This window comes from Berghia stephanieae, chromosome 4 (genome assembly GCF_034508935.2).
Source record: "Berghia stephanieae isolate SIO BIC M18660-M18661 chromosome 4, UCSD_Bste_1.3, whole genome shotgun sequence".
NCBI classification, from domain to species: Eukaryota; Metazoa; Mollusca; class Gastropoda; order Nudibranchia; family Aeolidiidae; genus Berghia; species Berghia stephanieae.
In genome coordinates, this window is record NC_088363.1 from 69,551,174 (window position 1) to 69,570,342 (window position 19,169).

The window sequence follows — 19,169 nt, forward strand, 5'->3', positions numbered from 1 at the left end:
CGTTGTCTCTGTCCGAAATAAATTGTAAAAATCGCCTAACAGGCGTCATGACCCGTCCTACATGTCAAGTGTTGCTGTTGGCCAAGGACCCCTTGCAAATCGCTATGAGCACGTTTAGTGGATATTGTGCTATGTAAATGCTCTATCTTTTTTTCCCTTTAATTTCGCACAATCAGGAATCGAATTTTGATTACCCTGCCTTTATAGTCGAATACAAACATGAACTTCCTGCCCAAAATAATTTCGCACACTCTGGCATCGAATGTTCATTACCCTGCTTTTATAACCGACAACAAACGTGTCCTCAAATTACCACACAAATTCCATTGTACAAAGTCCTCCGAGAATAGAGAATAATTAGGAAATCCACCAGGAAGTTTCAGATCAGCAGATGCTTCTAATGTTGTATCTTGTATTTCATAGTCAGACATGTCTTAAACCTTTATAAACGAGATTCGGTTATGATTTAATCTGACATTGTATTTTATTATTAGATCCGTGGAGGCTGCCTGAAGCCTGGAATCGTACAAATTTTGTAGTAGTAAAAATGGTAACGTATGTTCTCCTGGGTGGTTAGAGTAGAAATGAAATGAAAATTTAAAATAAAAATAAAATGAAATTCCCTTTATTCCTCCCCATGGGGAAATTTGTCATTAGAGCATATTCCAAGAAAGACTGGAATAACCCAGGCGTCAGTCGCAGAGCAGCGCCGCAATGTGAGCTAGAGCGAGGTGACTTGCTAAATGCCACACAGAGCAGCGGTGGGTGATTGAACTCGGTACCTTTCGGGTACGAAGCAAAGACCGTAGCACTGAGCCACGGTGAAACGGTAGCATGACGTCAGTATGTGATTGTAGAATCCCTATGGCGCGATAAGATTGTTTTCAAAATTCCTTTGTTTATTGTTTTGCTGATGAAGGGTTTGTAACCGAAACGTTCATTGTTTGTACTGTTTCCATCCGAAACCTTTCCTTTTTCACCTTTTCGTTAGAACTTCATATACTTCCATTTTCACCAAGAGAGCAGAAACAGCTGTGCAAGACCCGGCTTTATTGAAGCTGTTACTGATGTAATAATGATAAAGTCTGCGAATTTTTTAAAAAATGTAATTACGATGTGAAATGTATTTAGCACCGTAAACACAAAATCGCTTCATCATTGGGGACTTTCCACCTGTCCAACGTGTACCCGATTTGGGAACGAACCCGAAACCGCAGAGCATCTTGTTGAACGGTGTGTTGTGACGAAGCTTCCACGAGTGCGGTAAAAAATTTGCGGATTGGGTCGATCGTCATTAACATAGTAGAGTGAGCACCAGTAAAAGCTGCTGCGCCCTAAAGGGTTAATTTTGGATTCTTTCTATCAAAGTTTACGACTAACCTGCTGATTGTACGAATGGAGATTTTCTCCGATTAGGCCATGTGGTCGAAGGTGCGTGTCTGCAAAAGTCACAGACTGGTTCTTTTTCACGCGGAGAGTCCCCGGGGAAAGCTCCGGTGACGTCATGTTTCCGTCGTCCGGGCTAAGCGTCAAAGGTGGGGGCGGCGCCTTTCGCTCCATGTCACAATCTGAGGAGATAGAACGATAATATAATATGCATAATCAATATTAGAAGAATCAGTCCTAAAGAATGATAAAATGTTGAGGCAAACTATATATATAGCTGCTGTGCGCTTGACCAATATACTCACAACATTGCCATCCGGAAATATAACGTACCAACACACAAAACTATGTGTAATCTTGAACGGTTATAGATAGCATGCGCTTGGCTAAGAATCACACAGCATTGCCATCCGGAAGTATAACGGACCAACACACAATGGTATGTGTAACCTTGAGCGATTTTATAGTCTGGTTAATACAGTTTAGTGAGAAAAACTCATAAACGCGGATGGCAAAATACAATAACAAAGACCTAAGTGACGTCAATTTCTTTCCATCTTAAAGGAAAAAAAAACAAATAAAACACACATATAATATGCACACAGTTACATACACACCTACACACACACACACACACACACACACACACACCACAAACAAACGTACGCGCATAGGTGACCCACTACCTCAATCCCGTACCATTTTTAGTCGGGTCAAACCAGATATTAAAAAGGTGATTTAATAGCCAAGATTACCTCATCTTTGTTGTCACTTTCAGAAACTATCCATATCTAAACTAGAGACTGGCTAAGATCCATATCCATTGCAATCAATAAAACATATAGACTTGGACCTAGGTGCACATATCAATTTGCAGTTCTGATAACCGAACATAAGTATGGGCTTGATTTAACATTGTTGTTTTGAAGTATATTATTTTGCGTCGGTTTAACTCACTCAACCCTAAGACCGACTATATCCGTAGCTTACCCGGGTTACTTTTACCCCATGCCTATTTATTACATTTTTCTGAGGCAAATTATAGACGTAGTGTCAAAGTTAATGTTTTTAGTTTTTATATGTTAATCATAGTTGAAAAAAACTATCTATGTACATGCTCTTTTTTAATACATTTTTTTTCCAATTTTTAAAAGTAACAAAAATCTCTAGGATTGAGTGAGTTAAGAGTAATCCCATTACAACAATGAGCCCATAACGATTGTGGGTTATCAGACCTGTAAAAAAAGTACACGTCGACTTAGACTCAAGTCTCCTATTCTGCATTATAAATTCAAAATTGACTCTCTAAGTCAGTCAGACATTATGCCGTTTTGTAGCTGTAGGTACATATCAACATTTCTTTTTCGCTCGTCAATGTTGCCATTCAGCTTACATTAATTAAATGTCGCGCATGGATAGGGCCACACTGCCTTACACTGAAAAATATAAACAGACCAAAAAAAAAAAACACCTTTTCACAATTCGGGCCAGGAAACTCGTCCCCCAAATATCAAGCGATTAAAATGCCCTCATCTTGCCAAAAACTCGCAAATATTGAACTTCGCGCGAAGTTCCAGACTTGCGAGTTTTTAGCAAAATGAGGAGTCATTCTAATCGATTTATACTTGAAGGACGAGTTTCTGGCCAAAATATTTGAAAACGTGTTTTTGTCAGATTACTTCTAGTACATACAGTCAACGAGACACCAACATTGTCTGCCGAGTCAAGGGTGTCTTTGTCCATACCGATGATGGCCCTTCAAATAAGTACTTTTTCATGTTGGTGCCTAATTAATGGGGTTGTCTTTTAACCAGTTTACTGCCATACTCTGGAAAGACACGTAATTAAAAATTTGGCAAGAAATCTCGTACTTCAACTATCGATCGATTTAAATGTCTTGACAAAAACTTTCAAACCTAGGACTGAGGGATGACCTCGGGAGGTCCCATGTTTGAGAGTTTTTGCCAAGATGAGGGTCATTTAAATCGATCAATATTTGAAGGACGAGATCTCTGGCCAAATTATTAAATACATGCCTTTTCAGATACAACAGATAACTAGTTAAAAGACTACGTAAGCTTAGTTCTATGGTTATGCGGCTGTCTGTTGTCCGCTAAGAAGTATAATATTATTATTTCTAATACAAGCTTCAATCAATATTATGATCAGAGATCGGATAGATAACAAGCATTATTTATTTTCGACCTAACCAATGCATTGTTTGAATAACGTTGTATCTATTATCACAAAGTGAAAGGCGTTCATGTGTGTGTGGGTGCGTGGGTGTGTGTACGTGTGTGTTTATGTCTATGAGAGAGAGAGAGAGAGAGAGAGAGAGAGAGAGAGAGAGAGTACGTGTGTGTGTGTGTGTGTGTATTATGTTCGGCTCTTTATGGTCAAGTGTAATGACACTCGCCTTCCGAACTGTAGGTCCTGGGTTCGAGTCCCGCTCTGTACTACACAAGTTGAACCGGTAGAAATTAAGTTGATTGACTTGAGTTTTATTGTTTGAAACGCCGAAACTGATACGATTTTTTTTAAGCCAGTGGAGAATATTATCTATTCTAATTATCAAACTACTGTTTTCTGGAAATTAACCCTCTCCTTACCAACTACAGGAAAATCGTCATATTTGTTACAATGCAATGAACATTTCTCTTAATCAGAATTGTTTTGCACATCAAAACATGTAAGAAAAATCTTTGTTTTATGAAGTTTGTAACCTAACTAGCTACACAAAATGTGCATGTCTTATGTACTTATTCCTCATGAGTTTGAGTGTAAAAAAAAACAAGTTATGTGTTGATTTGGTGTAGCATTTCAGGACAAATGATGAAAATCGTCGGTAAGGAGAGAGTAATTATAATCCTTTGAGCCACTAACGATAAAAATCCATCCGGTAATAAAGTCTGTAGGTGCGCGCAAATGAATCTGGCAACAGGCTAGAAGGCGATTTCCAAGGCTAAGTTTAAATTAAGGACCGATGGTTATAGCCTAGCAGTTGGCAGATTTTCTAAATTACCATTTGAGTCAACGGGTGAGAGAATAAGCGATTCCTTCATTTCTTTGTATTTATTAAACGCGTTATTTGTATCGTGCACAATAACACAACAAGCTTACGAGTATGTGTTATTGCACGATGAAAATATAACTAGTTTAATAAATACAAAGAAATGAAAGAATACGTTTATTCTACCCCTCCAAGTAAGATTAGCAAGTATTTCGTAACCAAATTGTATGGCATTATTATTCCTATTCATCATAATTTGTAGCTTTCTTCTATGCCTGAATGACAATTTGACCCAAAAATAAAAAGGCTGAATTTGTATTCATGTCCATCAAAAGATTAGAATATATCATTGCCGCTTGCCAATCAGCTGCCTTTCTCCACCTTATTTCACACCAATAAAATGTGCGAAAATATTATGCCATCGTTGAATAACGTTTTTGTTCAACGCCTTCATAGTATTATTCAACGATTACTAGATATTAAATGATAGGGTTTTCCAATGAGAGAGATGGAATTAATTATCATTATTACTCCCTTATCTTGGAAAACCCTATCTCTTAGTAAAACTGTAATCGCTGAATATTGCTTCAAACCCGTGGTATAAAATATTTATTCAACGATTGCAGAATATTTTCTCTTAATTTATTGGCTTGAATAAACTTAACAAGACAAATTACGACACAGACTGCGGAATTTTACTCATCAGAAACCCATCTTAGCAATCAATACGGGACAATTGTTACGAATAAGATACATATCGATAAAAACTAGATGGAAAATTGCAAACTGGGCAATGGTTATGATAAGAAGATAGCACGCATTTATTAAAAACAAGCATGAATAAGAGTTTATTTTTTTAGTTTCCATCTAGACTCAATTAAACATTATGGACACGATAAATAAATTATAACCCAACAATAAATATATTAATGAATGAATAAACGAATAAGCCCAATATTAATAGAAAATAATTGACATCCTTCCCGTGATAAATCTTACACTTAACCCCACAGACACGTAAATTCTCTATTTTAGCACTAAACTCACCCCGTCACTGCCTGACAAAGCGGCCAGGTGCCCAGATCGATAAAAGATGGTGACAGACCGAATACGATCTTGTCACTGAAATAATCGTTAAATGATTTGGTGATAATGGAATGATCTTTTTTTATTTCACATTATCATCAACGTTACGGATTTAAATAGCGTCATGCCTTTGTCAAAACCTTTCATGGACGTCAAATTCTGGGATAAATACAATTGGAGCTTAACTCTCTCCTTACCAGCCATTTTCAGGTTTTTCCACAAAACTTCATACCTAACACATAAATAAAATTTTAACACTCTGACATAATAGCAGTAAGTTCTTGCGATAAATAATTTCTTCTGCGAGACATGCTCTACAACACACTGTTCATTTTCTTTAAATGTTATGATGTTCAAACGAAATTTGAATACGAAAAATGGTTGCATCGTAACGAATGTGACGATTTTCCTATAGTTAGTAAGGAGAGGGTTAACCAGTTGACTACCATACTAAAAAAAAATCTCGTTTTAAAAATTTGGCCAGAAAACTCTTCCTTCAAATATTGATCGATATAAATAACCATCATCTTGGCAAAACCTCTAAAACGTGGGACTTCGCGAGGTCATGGGGATGAAGTTTTATATGCAAATCGATGAGAGGAGTCATTTTAACTAGATTATAGGTCAACACTGCATTTTATAGTAAAACACGTTTTTGTTGGTTGTTTTAACCAGAAAACTTTTACTTCCAATATCGATCAATTCTACACTCGAGTGGGGGAAGTAAAATGCATGAATTCTGCCTTATCCAAAGAAACAACACCATCATCAGAAATATTATAGGCTAGTTTAGATCTAGTTGTTGCTATAGATCCTAACAACAATCTTGTGCCACGGCGGAAGTCACTTAATGTCCAACATGGATATTAATACGAGATCTCCGTCGAATGATAGACACTCAGCTGGTTTTTAATATATTGTGAGTGATGGATTTAAGAAAAAAAGCATGTCTCTGACTGAAAAACACATATTCAGGTATCACAGTATCTCACAAGAATTAAAGCCAAGACATGCGCATTACAAAGTCGAGTATCAAAACAATGTCAAAAAAAAACAAAAAAAAAAAAAAAAAAAAAAAAAAAAAATAACAAAAAGAAAACAAAAACAAAAAAAAAAAAACAACTTAGAAAGGATAACTTTAGTATGGGTGCTACAAAGCCATAATAGTACCCCGCAACTCCTTTGTAAAGTTCTTTTCTTACACTAATGCAAATTGCATCACATAAAAGAACGTCATTACCTGAAACAAGAACAAAACAAAACCTCCTGGAGTCATGACATTGTAATCCAAACCTCCACAGTAACTTAATACCATAACGTTCCACTCGAAAACCAAATAACTCAGCAATGAATTGGCGACCAGTTCAAATGAGTCCTTTAACAAGTAATCAAATAAAACAACAACACAAAAACAGAAAGAATACAACCAAAAAAATCAAAAAAGAAAAAGAAATTGTATAGATTTCTGTCAACGTCCGGGATTACTTATTTACTTCCGAAATCAAACTTTTTTGAAATCTTATTGGTCTGAAAACCTAATTGAGATTTTTTTGAAATAAGAGTTCAAAGTCAAACCTTGACTTGAAGTAATCGGCGGAGGCGATGGTAAATTAAGTAGTTGATTAAAGTTAGTTGCTGTAAGGCTAATTTAGTGCAAATATCAGTTTAGAGCAATGCCCGGGACTCTCTGAGCTCTTTTCTATGGTCAGACTTAAGCAACGTTGAAATGAATATAACAAGTATGAACTGTCTTATTCTGGAAAAACTCGTATTTAAAAATTTGGCCAGAAAACTCATCCTTCATATATCGATCGATTTAAATGACCCTCATCTTGGCTAAAACTATCAGACCTGGGACTTCGCAAAATCCCAGGTTTGAGAATTTCTGCCAAGATGAGGGTCATTTAAATCGATCGATATTTGAAGGGAGAGTTTGTTTTTTTTTAATACGAGTCTTTCTGGGGTACGGCCGTTTACTGGTTAACTCGGCTTATTTTCTAGTCTTAGGAATTCCTCAAGCGTTTTAGCAATCTGCCTTTGAAACTATTCAGGGTCAAAATTAAAATCGAAAGAGCTTGAAATGATCCAACGGCAGATTATTGAAAAGATTTTACCCGAATAGAAAAAGTTTTAGACATGAATTACGTCACCACTTAGAAGTTTTGGGGCTAAATAACTTTGACAAATCGTGTTTGATTGTCTTAATATGTCGAAATGAAGTAAACGTATGTATTTTTACGGCAAAAATCTTACTCTAGTTTTCAAAATTTATCGAGTAAATTTCAAATTAATACTTCTCGGGGACTTAGTCAATTAATCAAATGTTTAATTTTTTTAAAACCCACAAAAAAAAACGTAACAAGACACGGTGTTTAATACATAAAAACAGGTCGTCAAATCTCCTCTCGTCTGACTTCAGTATCAACTTGTCTATACATTTTAACCACATTATTTCCTTATTCTTTTAACCCTCTCTTTACCACCTACACGACCTTTGCGACACAATATACATTTTTTTCTTATTGAGATTTATTGTGTACATCACAATGTTCTTTGTTTAATTTATAAGAACATAAAGTTGTCTTGTAGAGAGATTGTTTTAGTCTAGAAAATCAAATTTTCTGCTGGGTAAGCCTGCCATTTTCGGAAAATACTGAAAATGATCGGTAAGGAAAGAGTTAAGCTCACGTTGATGTTTCATTGTGAAACCATACCCAAACAATGTTCAGGATGGAGTCTGATTTTCATTCATCTGCGTTAATGAAATGGATTTTCCCTTGTACGTACGTCATATACGAACGCTGATAACTTTCTCCGTTTTACATAGACATACCGTTAACTGTGCGGCTATATGGTCTTGTGATTTGACACTCGTATTCGGATCGGAAGGGCCTGAGTTCGAGCCTCGCTCAGCGCATACTTGAGTCCCTTGGAAAAGGCCCTTTACTCACATTCTCTCGCAGTACTCAGGTGTAAAACGAGTACCTGGAGATTAACAGTATTGTCTCTGTCAGAAAAAAAATTAAAAGATATTGTGCTGCAATGTGGTCTTGTGGTATGACACTCGCTTTCGGATCCGAAGGTCCTGGGTTCGAGCCTCGCTCGACGCATAGTCGAGTCCTTGGAAAAGGCTCTTTACTCACATTCTCTCACCGTACTCAGGTGTAAAATGAGTACCTGGCCGTTAACAGCGTTGTTTATGTCGGAAAAAATAGTAATGTCGCCTAACAGACGTCATGTCTCGTTCTACATGTTACATGTTGCTGTTGGTCAGGGACCCTTTGTAAAGCGCTTTGAGCACGTTTAGTGGATATTGCGCTATATAAAAGCTCAATTTTTTTTTATATTTGACTACACGGAGATCTGTATTTGTAGTTACCCAGTCCTATAAGTTACAAAATTACCACTCACGTCATGGACGGGCAGTGTCACATTTCTATTTAAATCCATATTCATGTTAATTAGGTCTGTCTACCGGATCGTGTTATCGTTTAATTCAACTAAAATCTCAATAGTTGATAATACATGATATGCTAATTGTGAAAATACCCTACAATCAAATCGACCAATGTACTCGTTGACATATCTATATGATTAATAAAAATGTCATCCAGCGTGAATAAACTTGAAATATAGGACTTTTGTGTTTATATGTGGTCTTTTGGTATGGCAATCGCCTTTGAATCAGAAAGTCCAAGGTTTGATTCCCGCTCTTAGCATAGTTGAGTCTCTTTACTCGCATTCTTTCACCGTACTCAGGTATAACATGAGTATTGGTCGTTCACAGCGTTGTTATATTGCCCAAAGGACATCGTGTTTCGTCTTATATGTAAAGTGTTGCTGTGGGATCCCTGGTGAAGCGCTCCTTGCACATTTAGTGGATATATAAAAATATAAAGATTAATGCTTAAATGCTTAGAGTTTTATGAGGCATATTTTAGGGATGGAATGAATTTAGTAAGTTGAATCGCAAAATAAATAAAAATAAATAAATAAAATTCCCTTTATTCATCCCCAATGGAAAATTTTTCTTTAGGGTCAATTCCAAGGGAAGACTGGAATTACCCAGGCGTCAGCCGCTGAGCAGCGCCGCAAATAGAGCTAGGACGAGGTGACTTGCTCAAGGTCACACAACGCAGCGGCAGGTGATTGAACTCGGTACCTTTCGGGTAGGAAGCAAAGACCGTACCACTGAGCCACGCTGCCCCTAATGTCAAGATGTCAAAATGTCAAAATAAAAAAAAAAGAGAGAGAACGTATTGATATTATGTAACCACGTTCTTTGCCTATGTCTTTGTTGGGTGCCCCCCCCCCCCTCCCCCCACCCCTTCCCCCCATGATAATCTCAACTGAATACACGGGTCGATTGCTCTTGGGATCTCCTCGTTCTTTCATTCTCTTTGAACAAGAACCATTCTGCCGTACATTGGTAAGAATCGTATTTAAAATTTTTAGCCAAAAATCTCGCCCTTGGAATATCGATACCAAGATGAGAGTCATTTTAATCGATCGATATTTGAAGGGCGAGTGTTCTGGCCACATTTTGAATACGATTTTTTTTAAACATCAGAGTATGGCAGCATTTGCCTACATTTTTTTCCTGCAATGACAAGAACATGTTATCTCAAAAACCTTAACTGCCGCATGACAAAACGCCGTTAATTAAATTCTAACCTGAATAATTTTACTTCACATGATATCGATCAATGTTTCTTATCTACTGCCTCAACACACTCTAATAAATATATCGGGTTGAGTTAAGAGGAAAATTGTTTTTAGAAAGAAAAAAAAATAAGAATTTTGGGTCATGATTATGTGTTTTATTGAGAACAATAAATATATGTTTCTTAACATAACAAAAAGTAAATCCTCTTACTATGTCCGGCGATTTTTACTTTGAAAATAACTGTTTGACATTTTATTCACCCGGACATAAATTCGCGTTGGAACGATAGAGCACACATGACTCTTCTCTATCAAATTGTATTAAACCTGAGACTTCTAAGAAGTCTAAAACGTTTGACATGTTTGGGGTCATTTTCGTCTTTTATTTTATTATTTGAAGCAAACGTGTTATGGCCAAAAGGAAATAAAAGTGTTTGATCATTATACGACACGTGCTGTCGGATCGGAAGGTCCTGAGTTCGAGCCTCGCTCGGCGCATAGTTGAGTCCTTGGAAAAGAATTTTTTAACTCACATTCTCTCGTCGTACTCACCCGTACGTAAAATGAGTACCTGGCCGTCAACAGTGTTGTCTCTGTCCGAAAAATTGTAATATCGCCTAACAGGCGTCATGTCTCGTTCTGCATGTTACGTGTTGCTGTTGGTCAGGGACCCTTTGTAAAGCGCTTTGAGCATATTTAGTGGATATTGCGCTATATAAAAGAAAAAATACGGTGAATAAGTATAAGAATAACAAAAAACTAGAACATTGATGCTATAGTCAGTGAAACACCCGTAAATGACCTACATACGTATCTTACTAAATAGAACGAATTGACGTCACTCAGCTCTTTTTTATTGTTTTTGACAGCCATTTTGGTGATAAGTTCTCACTAAATTATATCAACCGGACTATAAACGTTCAAGGGTAGACATAGTCTTATGTGTTGGTACGTTATATCCGACAAGTGGATATTGCGACTATTTTTACCTTATGCTCAGCATCATTATCTTATCAGTCAATACTTGTGAGAACAGAACTTGAGATTTGGAATATGACACGTTCACTTTGGTTGTATTTAATTTCAAACCCCGGCAATAAAACTAAAGAGAATAGAAGGGACTTTAGAGAAGTAACTTATTACCAGTACACTAACTATTCACGTTGACTCCCTTGGGCTAAGCGGAAAAGATTATTTGTAGACGATAATCAAAGACCCCTGATATTGTGAGTAGATACCTCTCAAATGTCGCACAAGGACTAAGCACACTTTTTTCAAAATGCATGGCTAGGAATAATTTACTTCGAATATTTATCGATCAAGACGAACCTAAATTGCCCAAAGTCCGAACCCCGAGAAACCTTAGAAGTCTTGGGTTTCTGCGCAATTGCCAAAAGTCCGAAACCCGAGAAACCTTAGAAGTCTGGAGTTTGTCCGCACTTGCCACAAGTCCGAAAGCCGAGAAACCTTGGAAGTCTTGGATGTGTGATCAATGTAAATGTGTATCGTCAGTATACGGCTGTTCTAGCCTGGCCATGACTACTTTTTCCCTGTAGTCATTAGTTAAACTCCCTCCTTACCAACGATAGGAAAATCGTCACATTCGTTACAATACCAACATTTATCTTATTCAAATTTCTTTTGTACGTCATAAAGTTTAAACAAAATGAAGTGTGTTGTAGAGCATGTTTTGCTACAGAAATTATTTATCGATCACAAGAACTTTCTGCTATTGTGTTTGAGTGATAAAAAATCTATTTTTGTTTTAGTTGTGTGTGAACTTTTGGGGAAAAATCCTGAAAATGGCTGGTAAGGAGAGAGTTAACCTACTTCCAAAACAACAAAAGACAAAAACCAAACCAAAAAAAATTATAATAATAAAACCCAAAAAACAAAAACAACTTTTTAAAGATGGGATAGCAAATACTTTTGTCCGTTCTCAATTTAAGGTGTCATTAAGCGCGTCTAGACAATGTTTGATATCACTGTAGGCTATGGTCTTTATTTTTTTTTTTTTGGTCTCCGATTCATAGTTGAATTCAAACTTTCTTAACACGTTCTTTTTCAGAACATTCTAAGAATCCAAGTAAATTTGATATTTGACTTTTATACATTCTGATCACATGACATATGAACAGTTCTAGCCAGCATGAAGAATAAAAAGTACCGATTTTCTTTGTTTAGAACAACGCTGCTCGCCGTTGCTGGGCGACGTGACATCAGACTATTGAATCCAATTTGTTACTTTAATGTAAGCCTAAGGAACAATGTTTTCTCCTTTGATTCATTGTGATCTGCTTGGTTTCTATGTAGCATTGTAATCAAGCCATAACGAACTATAGATAGTATGCGCTTGACTAAGAAGCTCATAACATTGCCATCCGGAAGTATAACGGACCAACACACAAAACGGTGTGTATCCATGAACGTCTATAGTCGGGTTGATACAGTTCAGTGAGCATTACTCATAAACGCGGATGGCAAAAAACAATAACAAAGACCTGAGTGACGTCATCTGCATACTATCTATACTTAAATTTAATATAGATAGTATGCACTTGGCTAAGAAGTTCACAACATTGCCATCCGGAAGTAAAACGGACCAACACACAAAACTGTGTGTAACCATGATCGTTTATAGTCTGGTCAATACAGTTTAGTGAGAAGTACTCATAAAAGCGGATGGCAAAAACAATAACAAAGGCCTGATTGACGTCATCTTCGAACTTGCTATAGATAGATTGCGCTTGGCCAAGGAGTTCACAACATTGCCATCCGGAAGTATAACGGACCAATACACAAAATCTGTGTAACCATGAACTTTTATAGTCTGGTCAATACAGTTTAGTGAGAAGTACTCATAAAAGCGGATGGCAAAAACAATAACAAAGGCCTGATTGACGTCATCTTCGAACTTGCTATAGAGGGCTATGATAAAAAAAGCCGAGGTCGCCTCGATTAAAGCCCTTGAGCAATGTTTGTTTAATTGTTTACTTAAATATTATCTTATTTATTTAACTAACAGTGATAATTTACTTACGAAGAGCAGTGAAAAGACGTATTTTAAAATAAGGGTTTGGGAGGGGGGGGGGGGGGTGGACTAACGAAAAAAAGAAGGGTTTCTTGTAATCTATGTGATGTGCGCATGCATTTTTCAAATAATATTATACAGAACACTTATGGTGTCAAGCCGAAAATAATAATTTAAGATAAAACGTTAAACAGATATGTAATAAGGAATGTCTTTGTTTATAATGACATTCTTCTTTTATAATATCGCGAATTTTTTTTATTCTCTGTTGTCTTCTGGCACTTACCTACTCACTGCATTTCTTGTTAATGTCAGATAGAAAATAAAAAATAGAGGTGAGAGCAGCTGAGATATGTCGGAAAGTGCGGCTATGTGGTTTAGTGGTATGACACTCGCTTTCGGATAGGATGATCCTAGGTTTGAGTCTCGCGCTCGGTGCATAGTTGAGTCCTTGGAAAAGGCTCTTCACTCACATTCTCTCACCGTACTCATGTATAAAATGAGTACCTGGCCGTTAACAGCGTTGTCTTTGTCCGAAAAATTGTAATATCGACTAACAGGTGTCATGTCCCGTCCTACGTGTTAAATGTTGCTGTTGACCAGGGACCCCTTCTAAAGCGCTTTGAGCACATTTAGTGGATATTGCGCTATATAAAGCTCAATGCTACGTGAAAGACATAATTTTCTTTCTAGTAAGTGTAAATAGTAAAAGACAAAAATGACCCTCTGGCTTTAAAAACAAACAATTTGACTGCCATACTCTGGAAAGCCACGTACTTAATAATTTGTCCAGAAAACTCGTCCTTCAAATATCGATCGCATTAAATGACCCTCATCTTGGCAAAACTTTTAAACCTGGAACATCGCGATGCCATTCCAGAGTGTGGCAGTTAATTAGTTACAATAGCTGGTTACCGCTCACTCACCAATTATTATACACACCTATCCGCTCACTCACCACTTATTATACACACCTATCCGCTCACTCACCAATTATTATACACACCTATCCGCTCACTCACCAATTATTATACACACCTATCCGCTCACTCACCACTTATTATACACACCTATCCGCTCACTCACCAATTATTATACACACCTATCCGCTCACTCACCAATTATTATACACACCTATCCGCTCACTCACCAATTATTATACACACCTATCCGCTCACTCACCAATTATTATACACACCTATCCGCTCACTCACCAATTATTATACACACCTTTTCGCTCACTCATTAATTATTATACACACCTATCCAAAAAAAAAAAAAAAAAAACCCAACAAAAACACAAGTAAACACTTAAACACATTAAACATCCTATCTAAGTGATCTTGTATCTCATTATACACCTTGTAGATCCCTAAGATCTAATAGTATGCTTCTTCTGACAGAGGCAACCCCCAAGGCTTTGTTTCACAAGAATCCTTCAGAGGGACTGCGCCCAGTTTGTGGAATTCCCTTTCTTATAATACCAAGAATAGTGAAAAGAGTTTGCGTATGTGGACGGGGAGAAGTTTCCGTATGTGGGTGTACGGGTGTCTGTGTGTAAGCCTGCCAGTGTGAATGCTAGTTTATATAGTCTGAGTGATTGTAAAGCGCCATAGAGCACTTGTCAGTGGATTAATGGGCGCTATAAGCATATTATAATATAATACACACATCAAAAACCCCTTTTAACAACAATAAAGTCCATTAACAGTTTTAATGAGTCAATCGAATTGTAAGGAAGCAATTAGACTAATGCACTCAGACCATAACTACTTAACGTCAATTTTGGAATTAAATCATTTTCATGAAATAAATTGTCAATGCGTATAATTCCACTATTCGCTGACAAAACGCTTTTTTCGCATTTTCACCAGTGAACGTTTGCATCAAATTTCTTCTTTAAAAAAAAAAATCAAATCTGAATATCGGCCAGAGTCCCATTAAAAAGAAAAAAAGTCATTTTCATCGATATCAATGTTTACAGTAAAATTTTGTGTGAACAAAGCTTAAGAGGTGTTTTGTCAGTGGGCATACAGTAAATTTTATTGCAAGTAGGAAATAAAATGAAGTTGAAATATCACCTCGCAGCGGATTGTTCAATTATTTGGAATCACAATATCATTCTTGTCATTTTGATATCACTTGTTAGATTATCATTTCATATCAAATTTGTCGACAGCCTACACGTTGATTTTTAGTTAGATTTCCACCAAAAAAAAAAACGTTACCAAAAAAGACATATATTACAATATGGCAACAACAACCGTCTTGATCATAAGTTGAGTTCTTGTTTCCCGGACATTTATTAACAAATTTTAAAACATTTTACCACTCCAACCCGACTTGTTGAAAATATAGCATTTGATGATATTATTATGACAAATTTGATATGCCAAGTCAATGTCACTCAATCAACGTCTGATGATGAGTTTAAGCTACTTTGTAACACATTTTAGGTGCTTGATTGACTATATGGAATAATGAGTCGTTAAAAACAATAATTATAGCGGATATATGAGAGAAATTGGATTATAACACCGGGTATAGAGTGGCGAAATGGATCGAAAATATGATTCATGAGATAAAGTGGCGCTAAGGATGAACGAGCATTCAAACGGCGGGCGTCTCGTGGAAATCACTGTAATATTCCCCTTTTTGATAAGTTTGTCAGCCTTTGTAAATGGCTAGTTCTCTAGTTTCCAAAGACTAGCGAGATGGTGTACTGGTATGTATCTTATAGATAGAATTAAGTTGACGTCACTCGGGTCTTTGTTATTGTTTTGTTTTGTTTTTTGCTACTCACGTTTATGAGTAATTCTCACTTAACTGTATTATCAGACTATAAATGTTCAAGGTTACACATAGTTTTGTGAGTTGGTTCGTTATACTTTCGGATGGCATTGTGAGCTTCTTAGCCAAGCGCATACTATCTATAATATATTGAGAACGTGACGTGTCAACATGAAATCAGGGGAAGTGACAACAGTATTTCACTGCAAACGTTAAAATCTTTGAATCATAATGAGTGCTATAATGATATCTGATATGACAGTATTCCTTGTAATCTTTCAAATGTCTTAATTAATCCACAGAAATATGGACGAAGTAGAGAATAGCATAAAATACCCCAAGTTTACGCTTGAAGCAGATGACGGGAAGCACTATATTCTACCGTTCTGAATAATCACATAATATTATTAACATTTAGGCCAGGAAAAACATCCTTCAAATATCAATCGATTTGAACTATACTCATCTTGCCAAAATACTTTTAAAACTGGGATTTCACGGTCGAGTTTCCTGGTCAAAATCTGAAATACGTGTTTCTTCAGAGTACGGCAGTTTTATTGATTATGGGTCTGCGATCCTTTAAGTAAACAGAATATTTAGAGCCAAAGGAAAACGAAAATAGGCCGTTCATCAAATTAATGTAGTTCACAAACAAGTTTTAATCTGTTTTCTCATCTCTGATTTAAAACAAATTGATTCTAAAACAGTCTGGTGAAGGTAAAGTTATGAGATTTCTTCTTGTTTTAACTTGTATTTCATCAATGTATTTTAATACACGTAAAGTGATTGTTTAACATTTTAAACAATAAAGGAAAATCTACTATTTTTCAACATATTTGCTTAAATTAAGAGATCCCGAGAGCAAAAACTCTATAATTTGTGCAAGTATTGCAACTGTCTGCTTGTGCCTTTTATGTAAAACATATTTACTGATTCTATATAATATAAATTAGAATTTAAACTATAAAAATATTCCTAATGATATCGCTATAAAATAAAATTGCCATTGAAAGCATGGTTTTAATAGATCAACACCCAATGCGCTTGCATCATTGTTCCTGTTTATATATTTTAAAAAATTAAATATAGGAAAATGGAATTACATGCCATACGTATTTTAATAGTTTGATCGTCACTTGCTCGGATAATTAACAACTCTTTCATTGCTAATTATTTATACATTTAAAGAAGACCGGGGCGCGGATTGTCTTCTAATAACTGGTTACGCACTGAATTGCAGAATTTTATAAAAAATTTAATTCTTCTTCTCCTTCTTCTTCTTCTTCTTTCAGTTTATCCCGCATTTTGCAGGTTGTCATAATGGATGCCACATCTCCATGCATCTCGATTCATAGCATCATCTTCCTCCAGGCCCAGTTCTTTCATACCGTCCTTTATCCTATCCAACCATCTAGTCTTTGGGCGTTCTTTTTCCTCTTTCAAGCTAATTGTATATCCAATACTTTCCTTCCCACGCACTTCCTCTCTCGTCTCTTAACATGTCTGAACCATTTACTTTCTCTCATATTTATTGATACATTCTTCACTTCAGTAAATCTTCGAATTTGTTCATTTCTCACTTTATCTTTTCTTATCCAGCCAGTGACCATCTCGACATCCTCATTTCTGTCACCTCAACTTCTTTATCTTGTCTCTTTGTTGTAGCTGCTGTCTCTAGTCCATACAACATTGCTGGTCTTCCAACATATGGATATATTTCAGCTTTGCAGAAATTCGTTTGTCACATATAACTCCAGTATCTTCCTTAAATTATTCCAGCCTGCCTGTATCCTCTTATTAACCTCCATCTCATTGCCCCCATCTCCTTGTACAGTTGTTCCTAAGTATTTGAATTGGTTTGTCTCTGGTACATCCTGTCCTCTTATCTTTATTGGTGGTCCTGCTCTCTGATGTTCGATGCACAAATACTCCCGCTCCTTTTCCGCCTCATCTTTTGTATCATTCAAAAGTACTGCGTCAACTGCATACATCATGTTCCATGGTGCCTCACGCCGAATAGATTCTGTGAGAACATGCATTACTATTGCAAACAGCCGTGGGCTGAGAGCAGATCCCTGGTGTAATCCAACTCTTACATTAAATGGCTCAATTGAGCCAACAGCTGTCCTTACCATTATCTTATTTCCTTCGTACATATCTTGGATAACTTTGATATATTTCTCTATTACCCCTTTTGCTCTTAGATATTTCTTCTCTTGGTACCCTATCATAAGCTTTTCCAGGTCAATGAACACACAATGTAATTCTCTGTACTTCTCTGCGGTCACTTTTAGAGCAAATATATCATCCGTTGTCCTATAACCAGCAACAAATCCTAACTGTTCTTCACTTAAGTCTACATATTACTCTTATCGATTACTCTTCCCCATATCTTCATTGTGTGGCTCATTAACTTGATGAATCTATAGTTGCCACATTCTTGAACATCTCCCTTCTTTTTGTATATGGAGATTAACGTAATTTTTATCCATTCTTCTGTCATTTTTTCTGTCTGTAAGATATCGTTGAATAACCACACCAGGAAAATTAACCCACCATCTCCAAATGATTTCCAGACTTCCGCTGGTATCTTGTCTGACCCAACTGTTTTCCCCTTTTCATCTTGCGCACTGCATCCCACACCTCGTTCTTGCTTATCTCATCCTTATCTTTTAAAAAAGGAATTACTTCACCCAAAGTCCAAAGAATTAAAGACAGTACGGGATATTTTATAAAATAGATGATTTACTAAGCATGGTTAGCCTTTTAACTGTCGTACTGTGGAAAAATTCGTATTTAAAAATTTGACCAGAAAACTCGTCCATTAAATATCGATCGATCAGTAAGACATGGAACTGATTAAAGTAGTTCTTAGATGTCAATCTTCAAGGACTCTGAATTTCAATTAACAGAGAAACATTCTAATTTGTTCCGGGTATTTTCATGATGGAATTGGCCGCAATTGTCTTCCCCCCCCCCCCCCCCATTAATGCTGTTTGTTTAATTTCAACAATAGTGGAGTATACAAGGAAGGGGAGCATTGGCCTTTAATCTGGTCATTTTCATCATAGAGGCCGGGAGTGCAAATGTCACCAGACATTTATTAGAACTGCACAAATGTCATTGTGGCAAGCAAGGGATTCAACATTCGATCGATAGGTCATACATACTATTATCATGGTGAGGTCACTTTGATTCTGA

The 19,169-nt window shown here is 36.6% G+C and overlaps 1 protein-coding gene across 7 annotated transcripts in view; it reads right to left on the minus strand.

Moving 5' to 3' along the window:
- The window catches only part of LOC144971125 (rap1 GTPase-activating protein 1-like), a 401,598-nt gene that overhangs the window by 278,984 nt on the left and 103,445 nt on the right, over window positions 1-19,169 (minus strand). For all 7 annotated transcript variants that reach the window (XR_013645071.1, XM_078911551.1, XM_078911547.1 and 4 more), the window contains one exon: window positions 1,381-1,568. Coding sequence is in view for 6 of the 7 variants with exons in the window: in XM_078911551.1 (XP_078767677.1) it covers window positions 1,381-1,568 (188 nt within the window). In the remaining variant the exon portion in view is untranslated. The remainder of the gene's footprint in view (window positions 1-1,380; window positions 1,569-19,169) is intronic.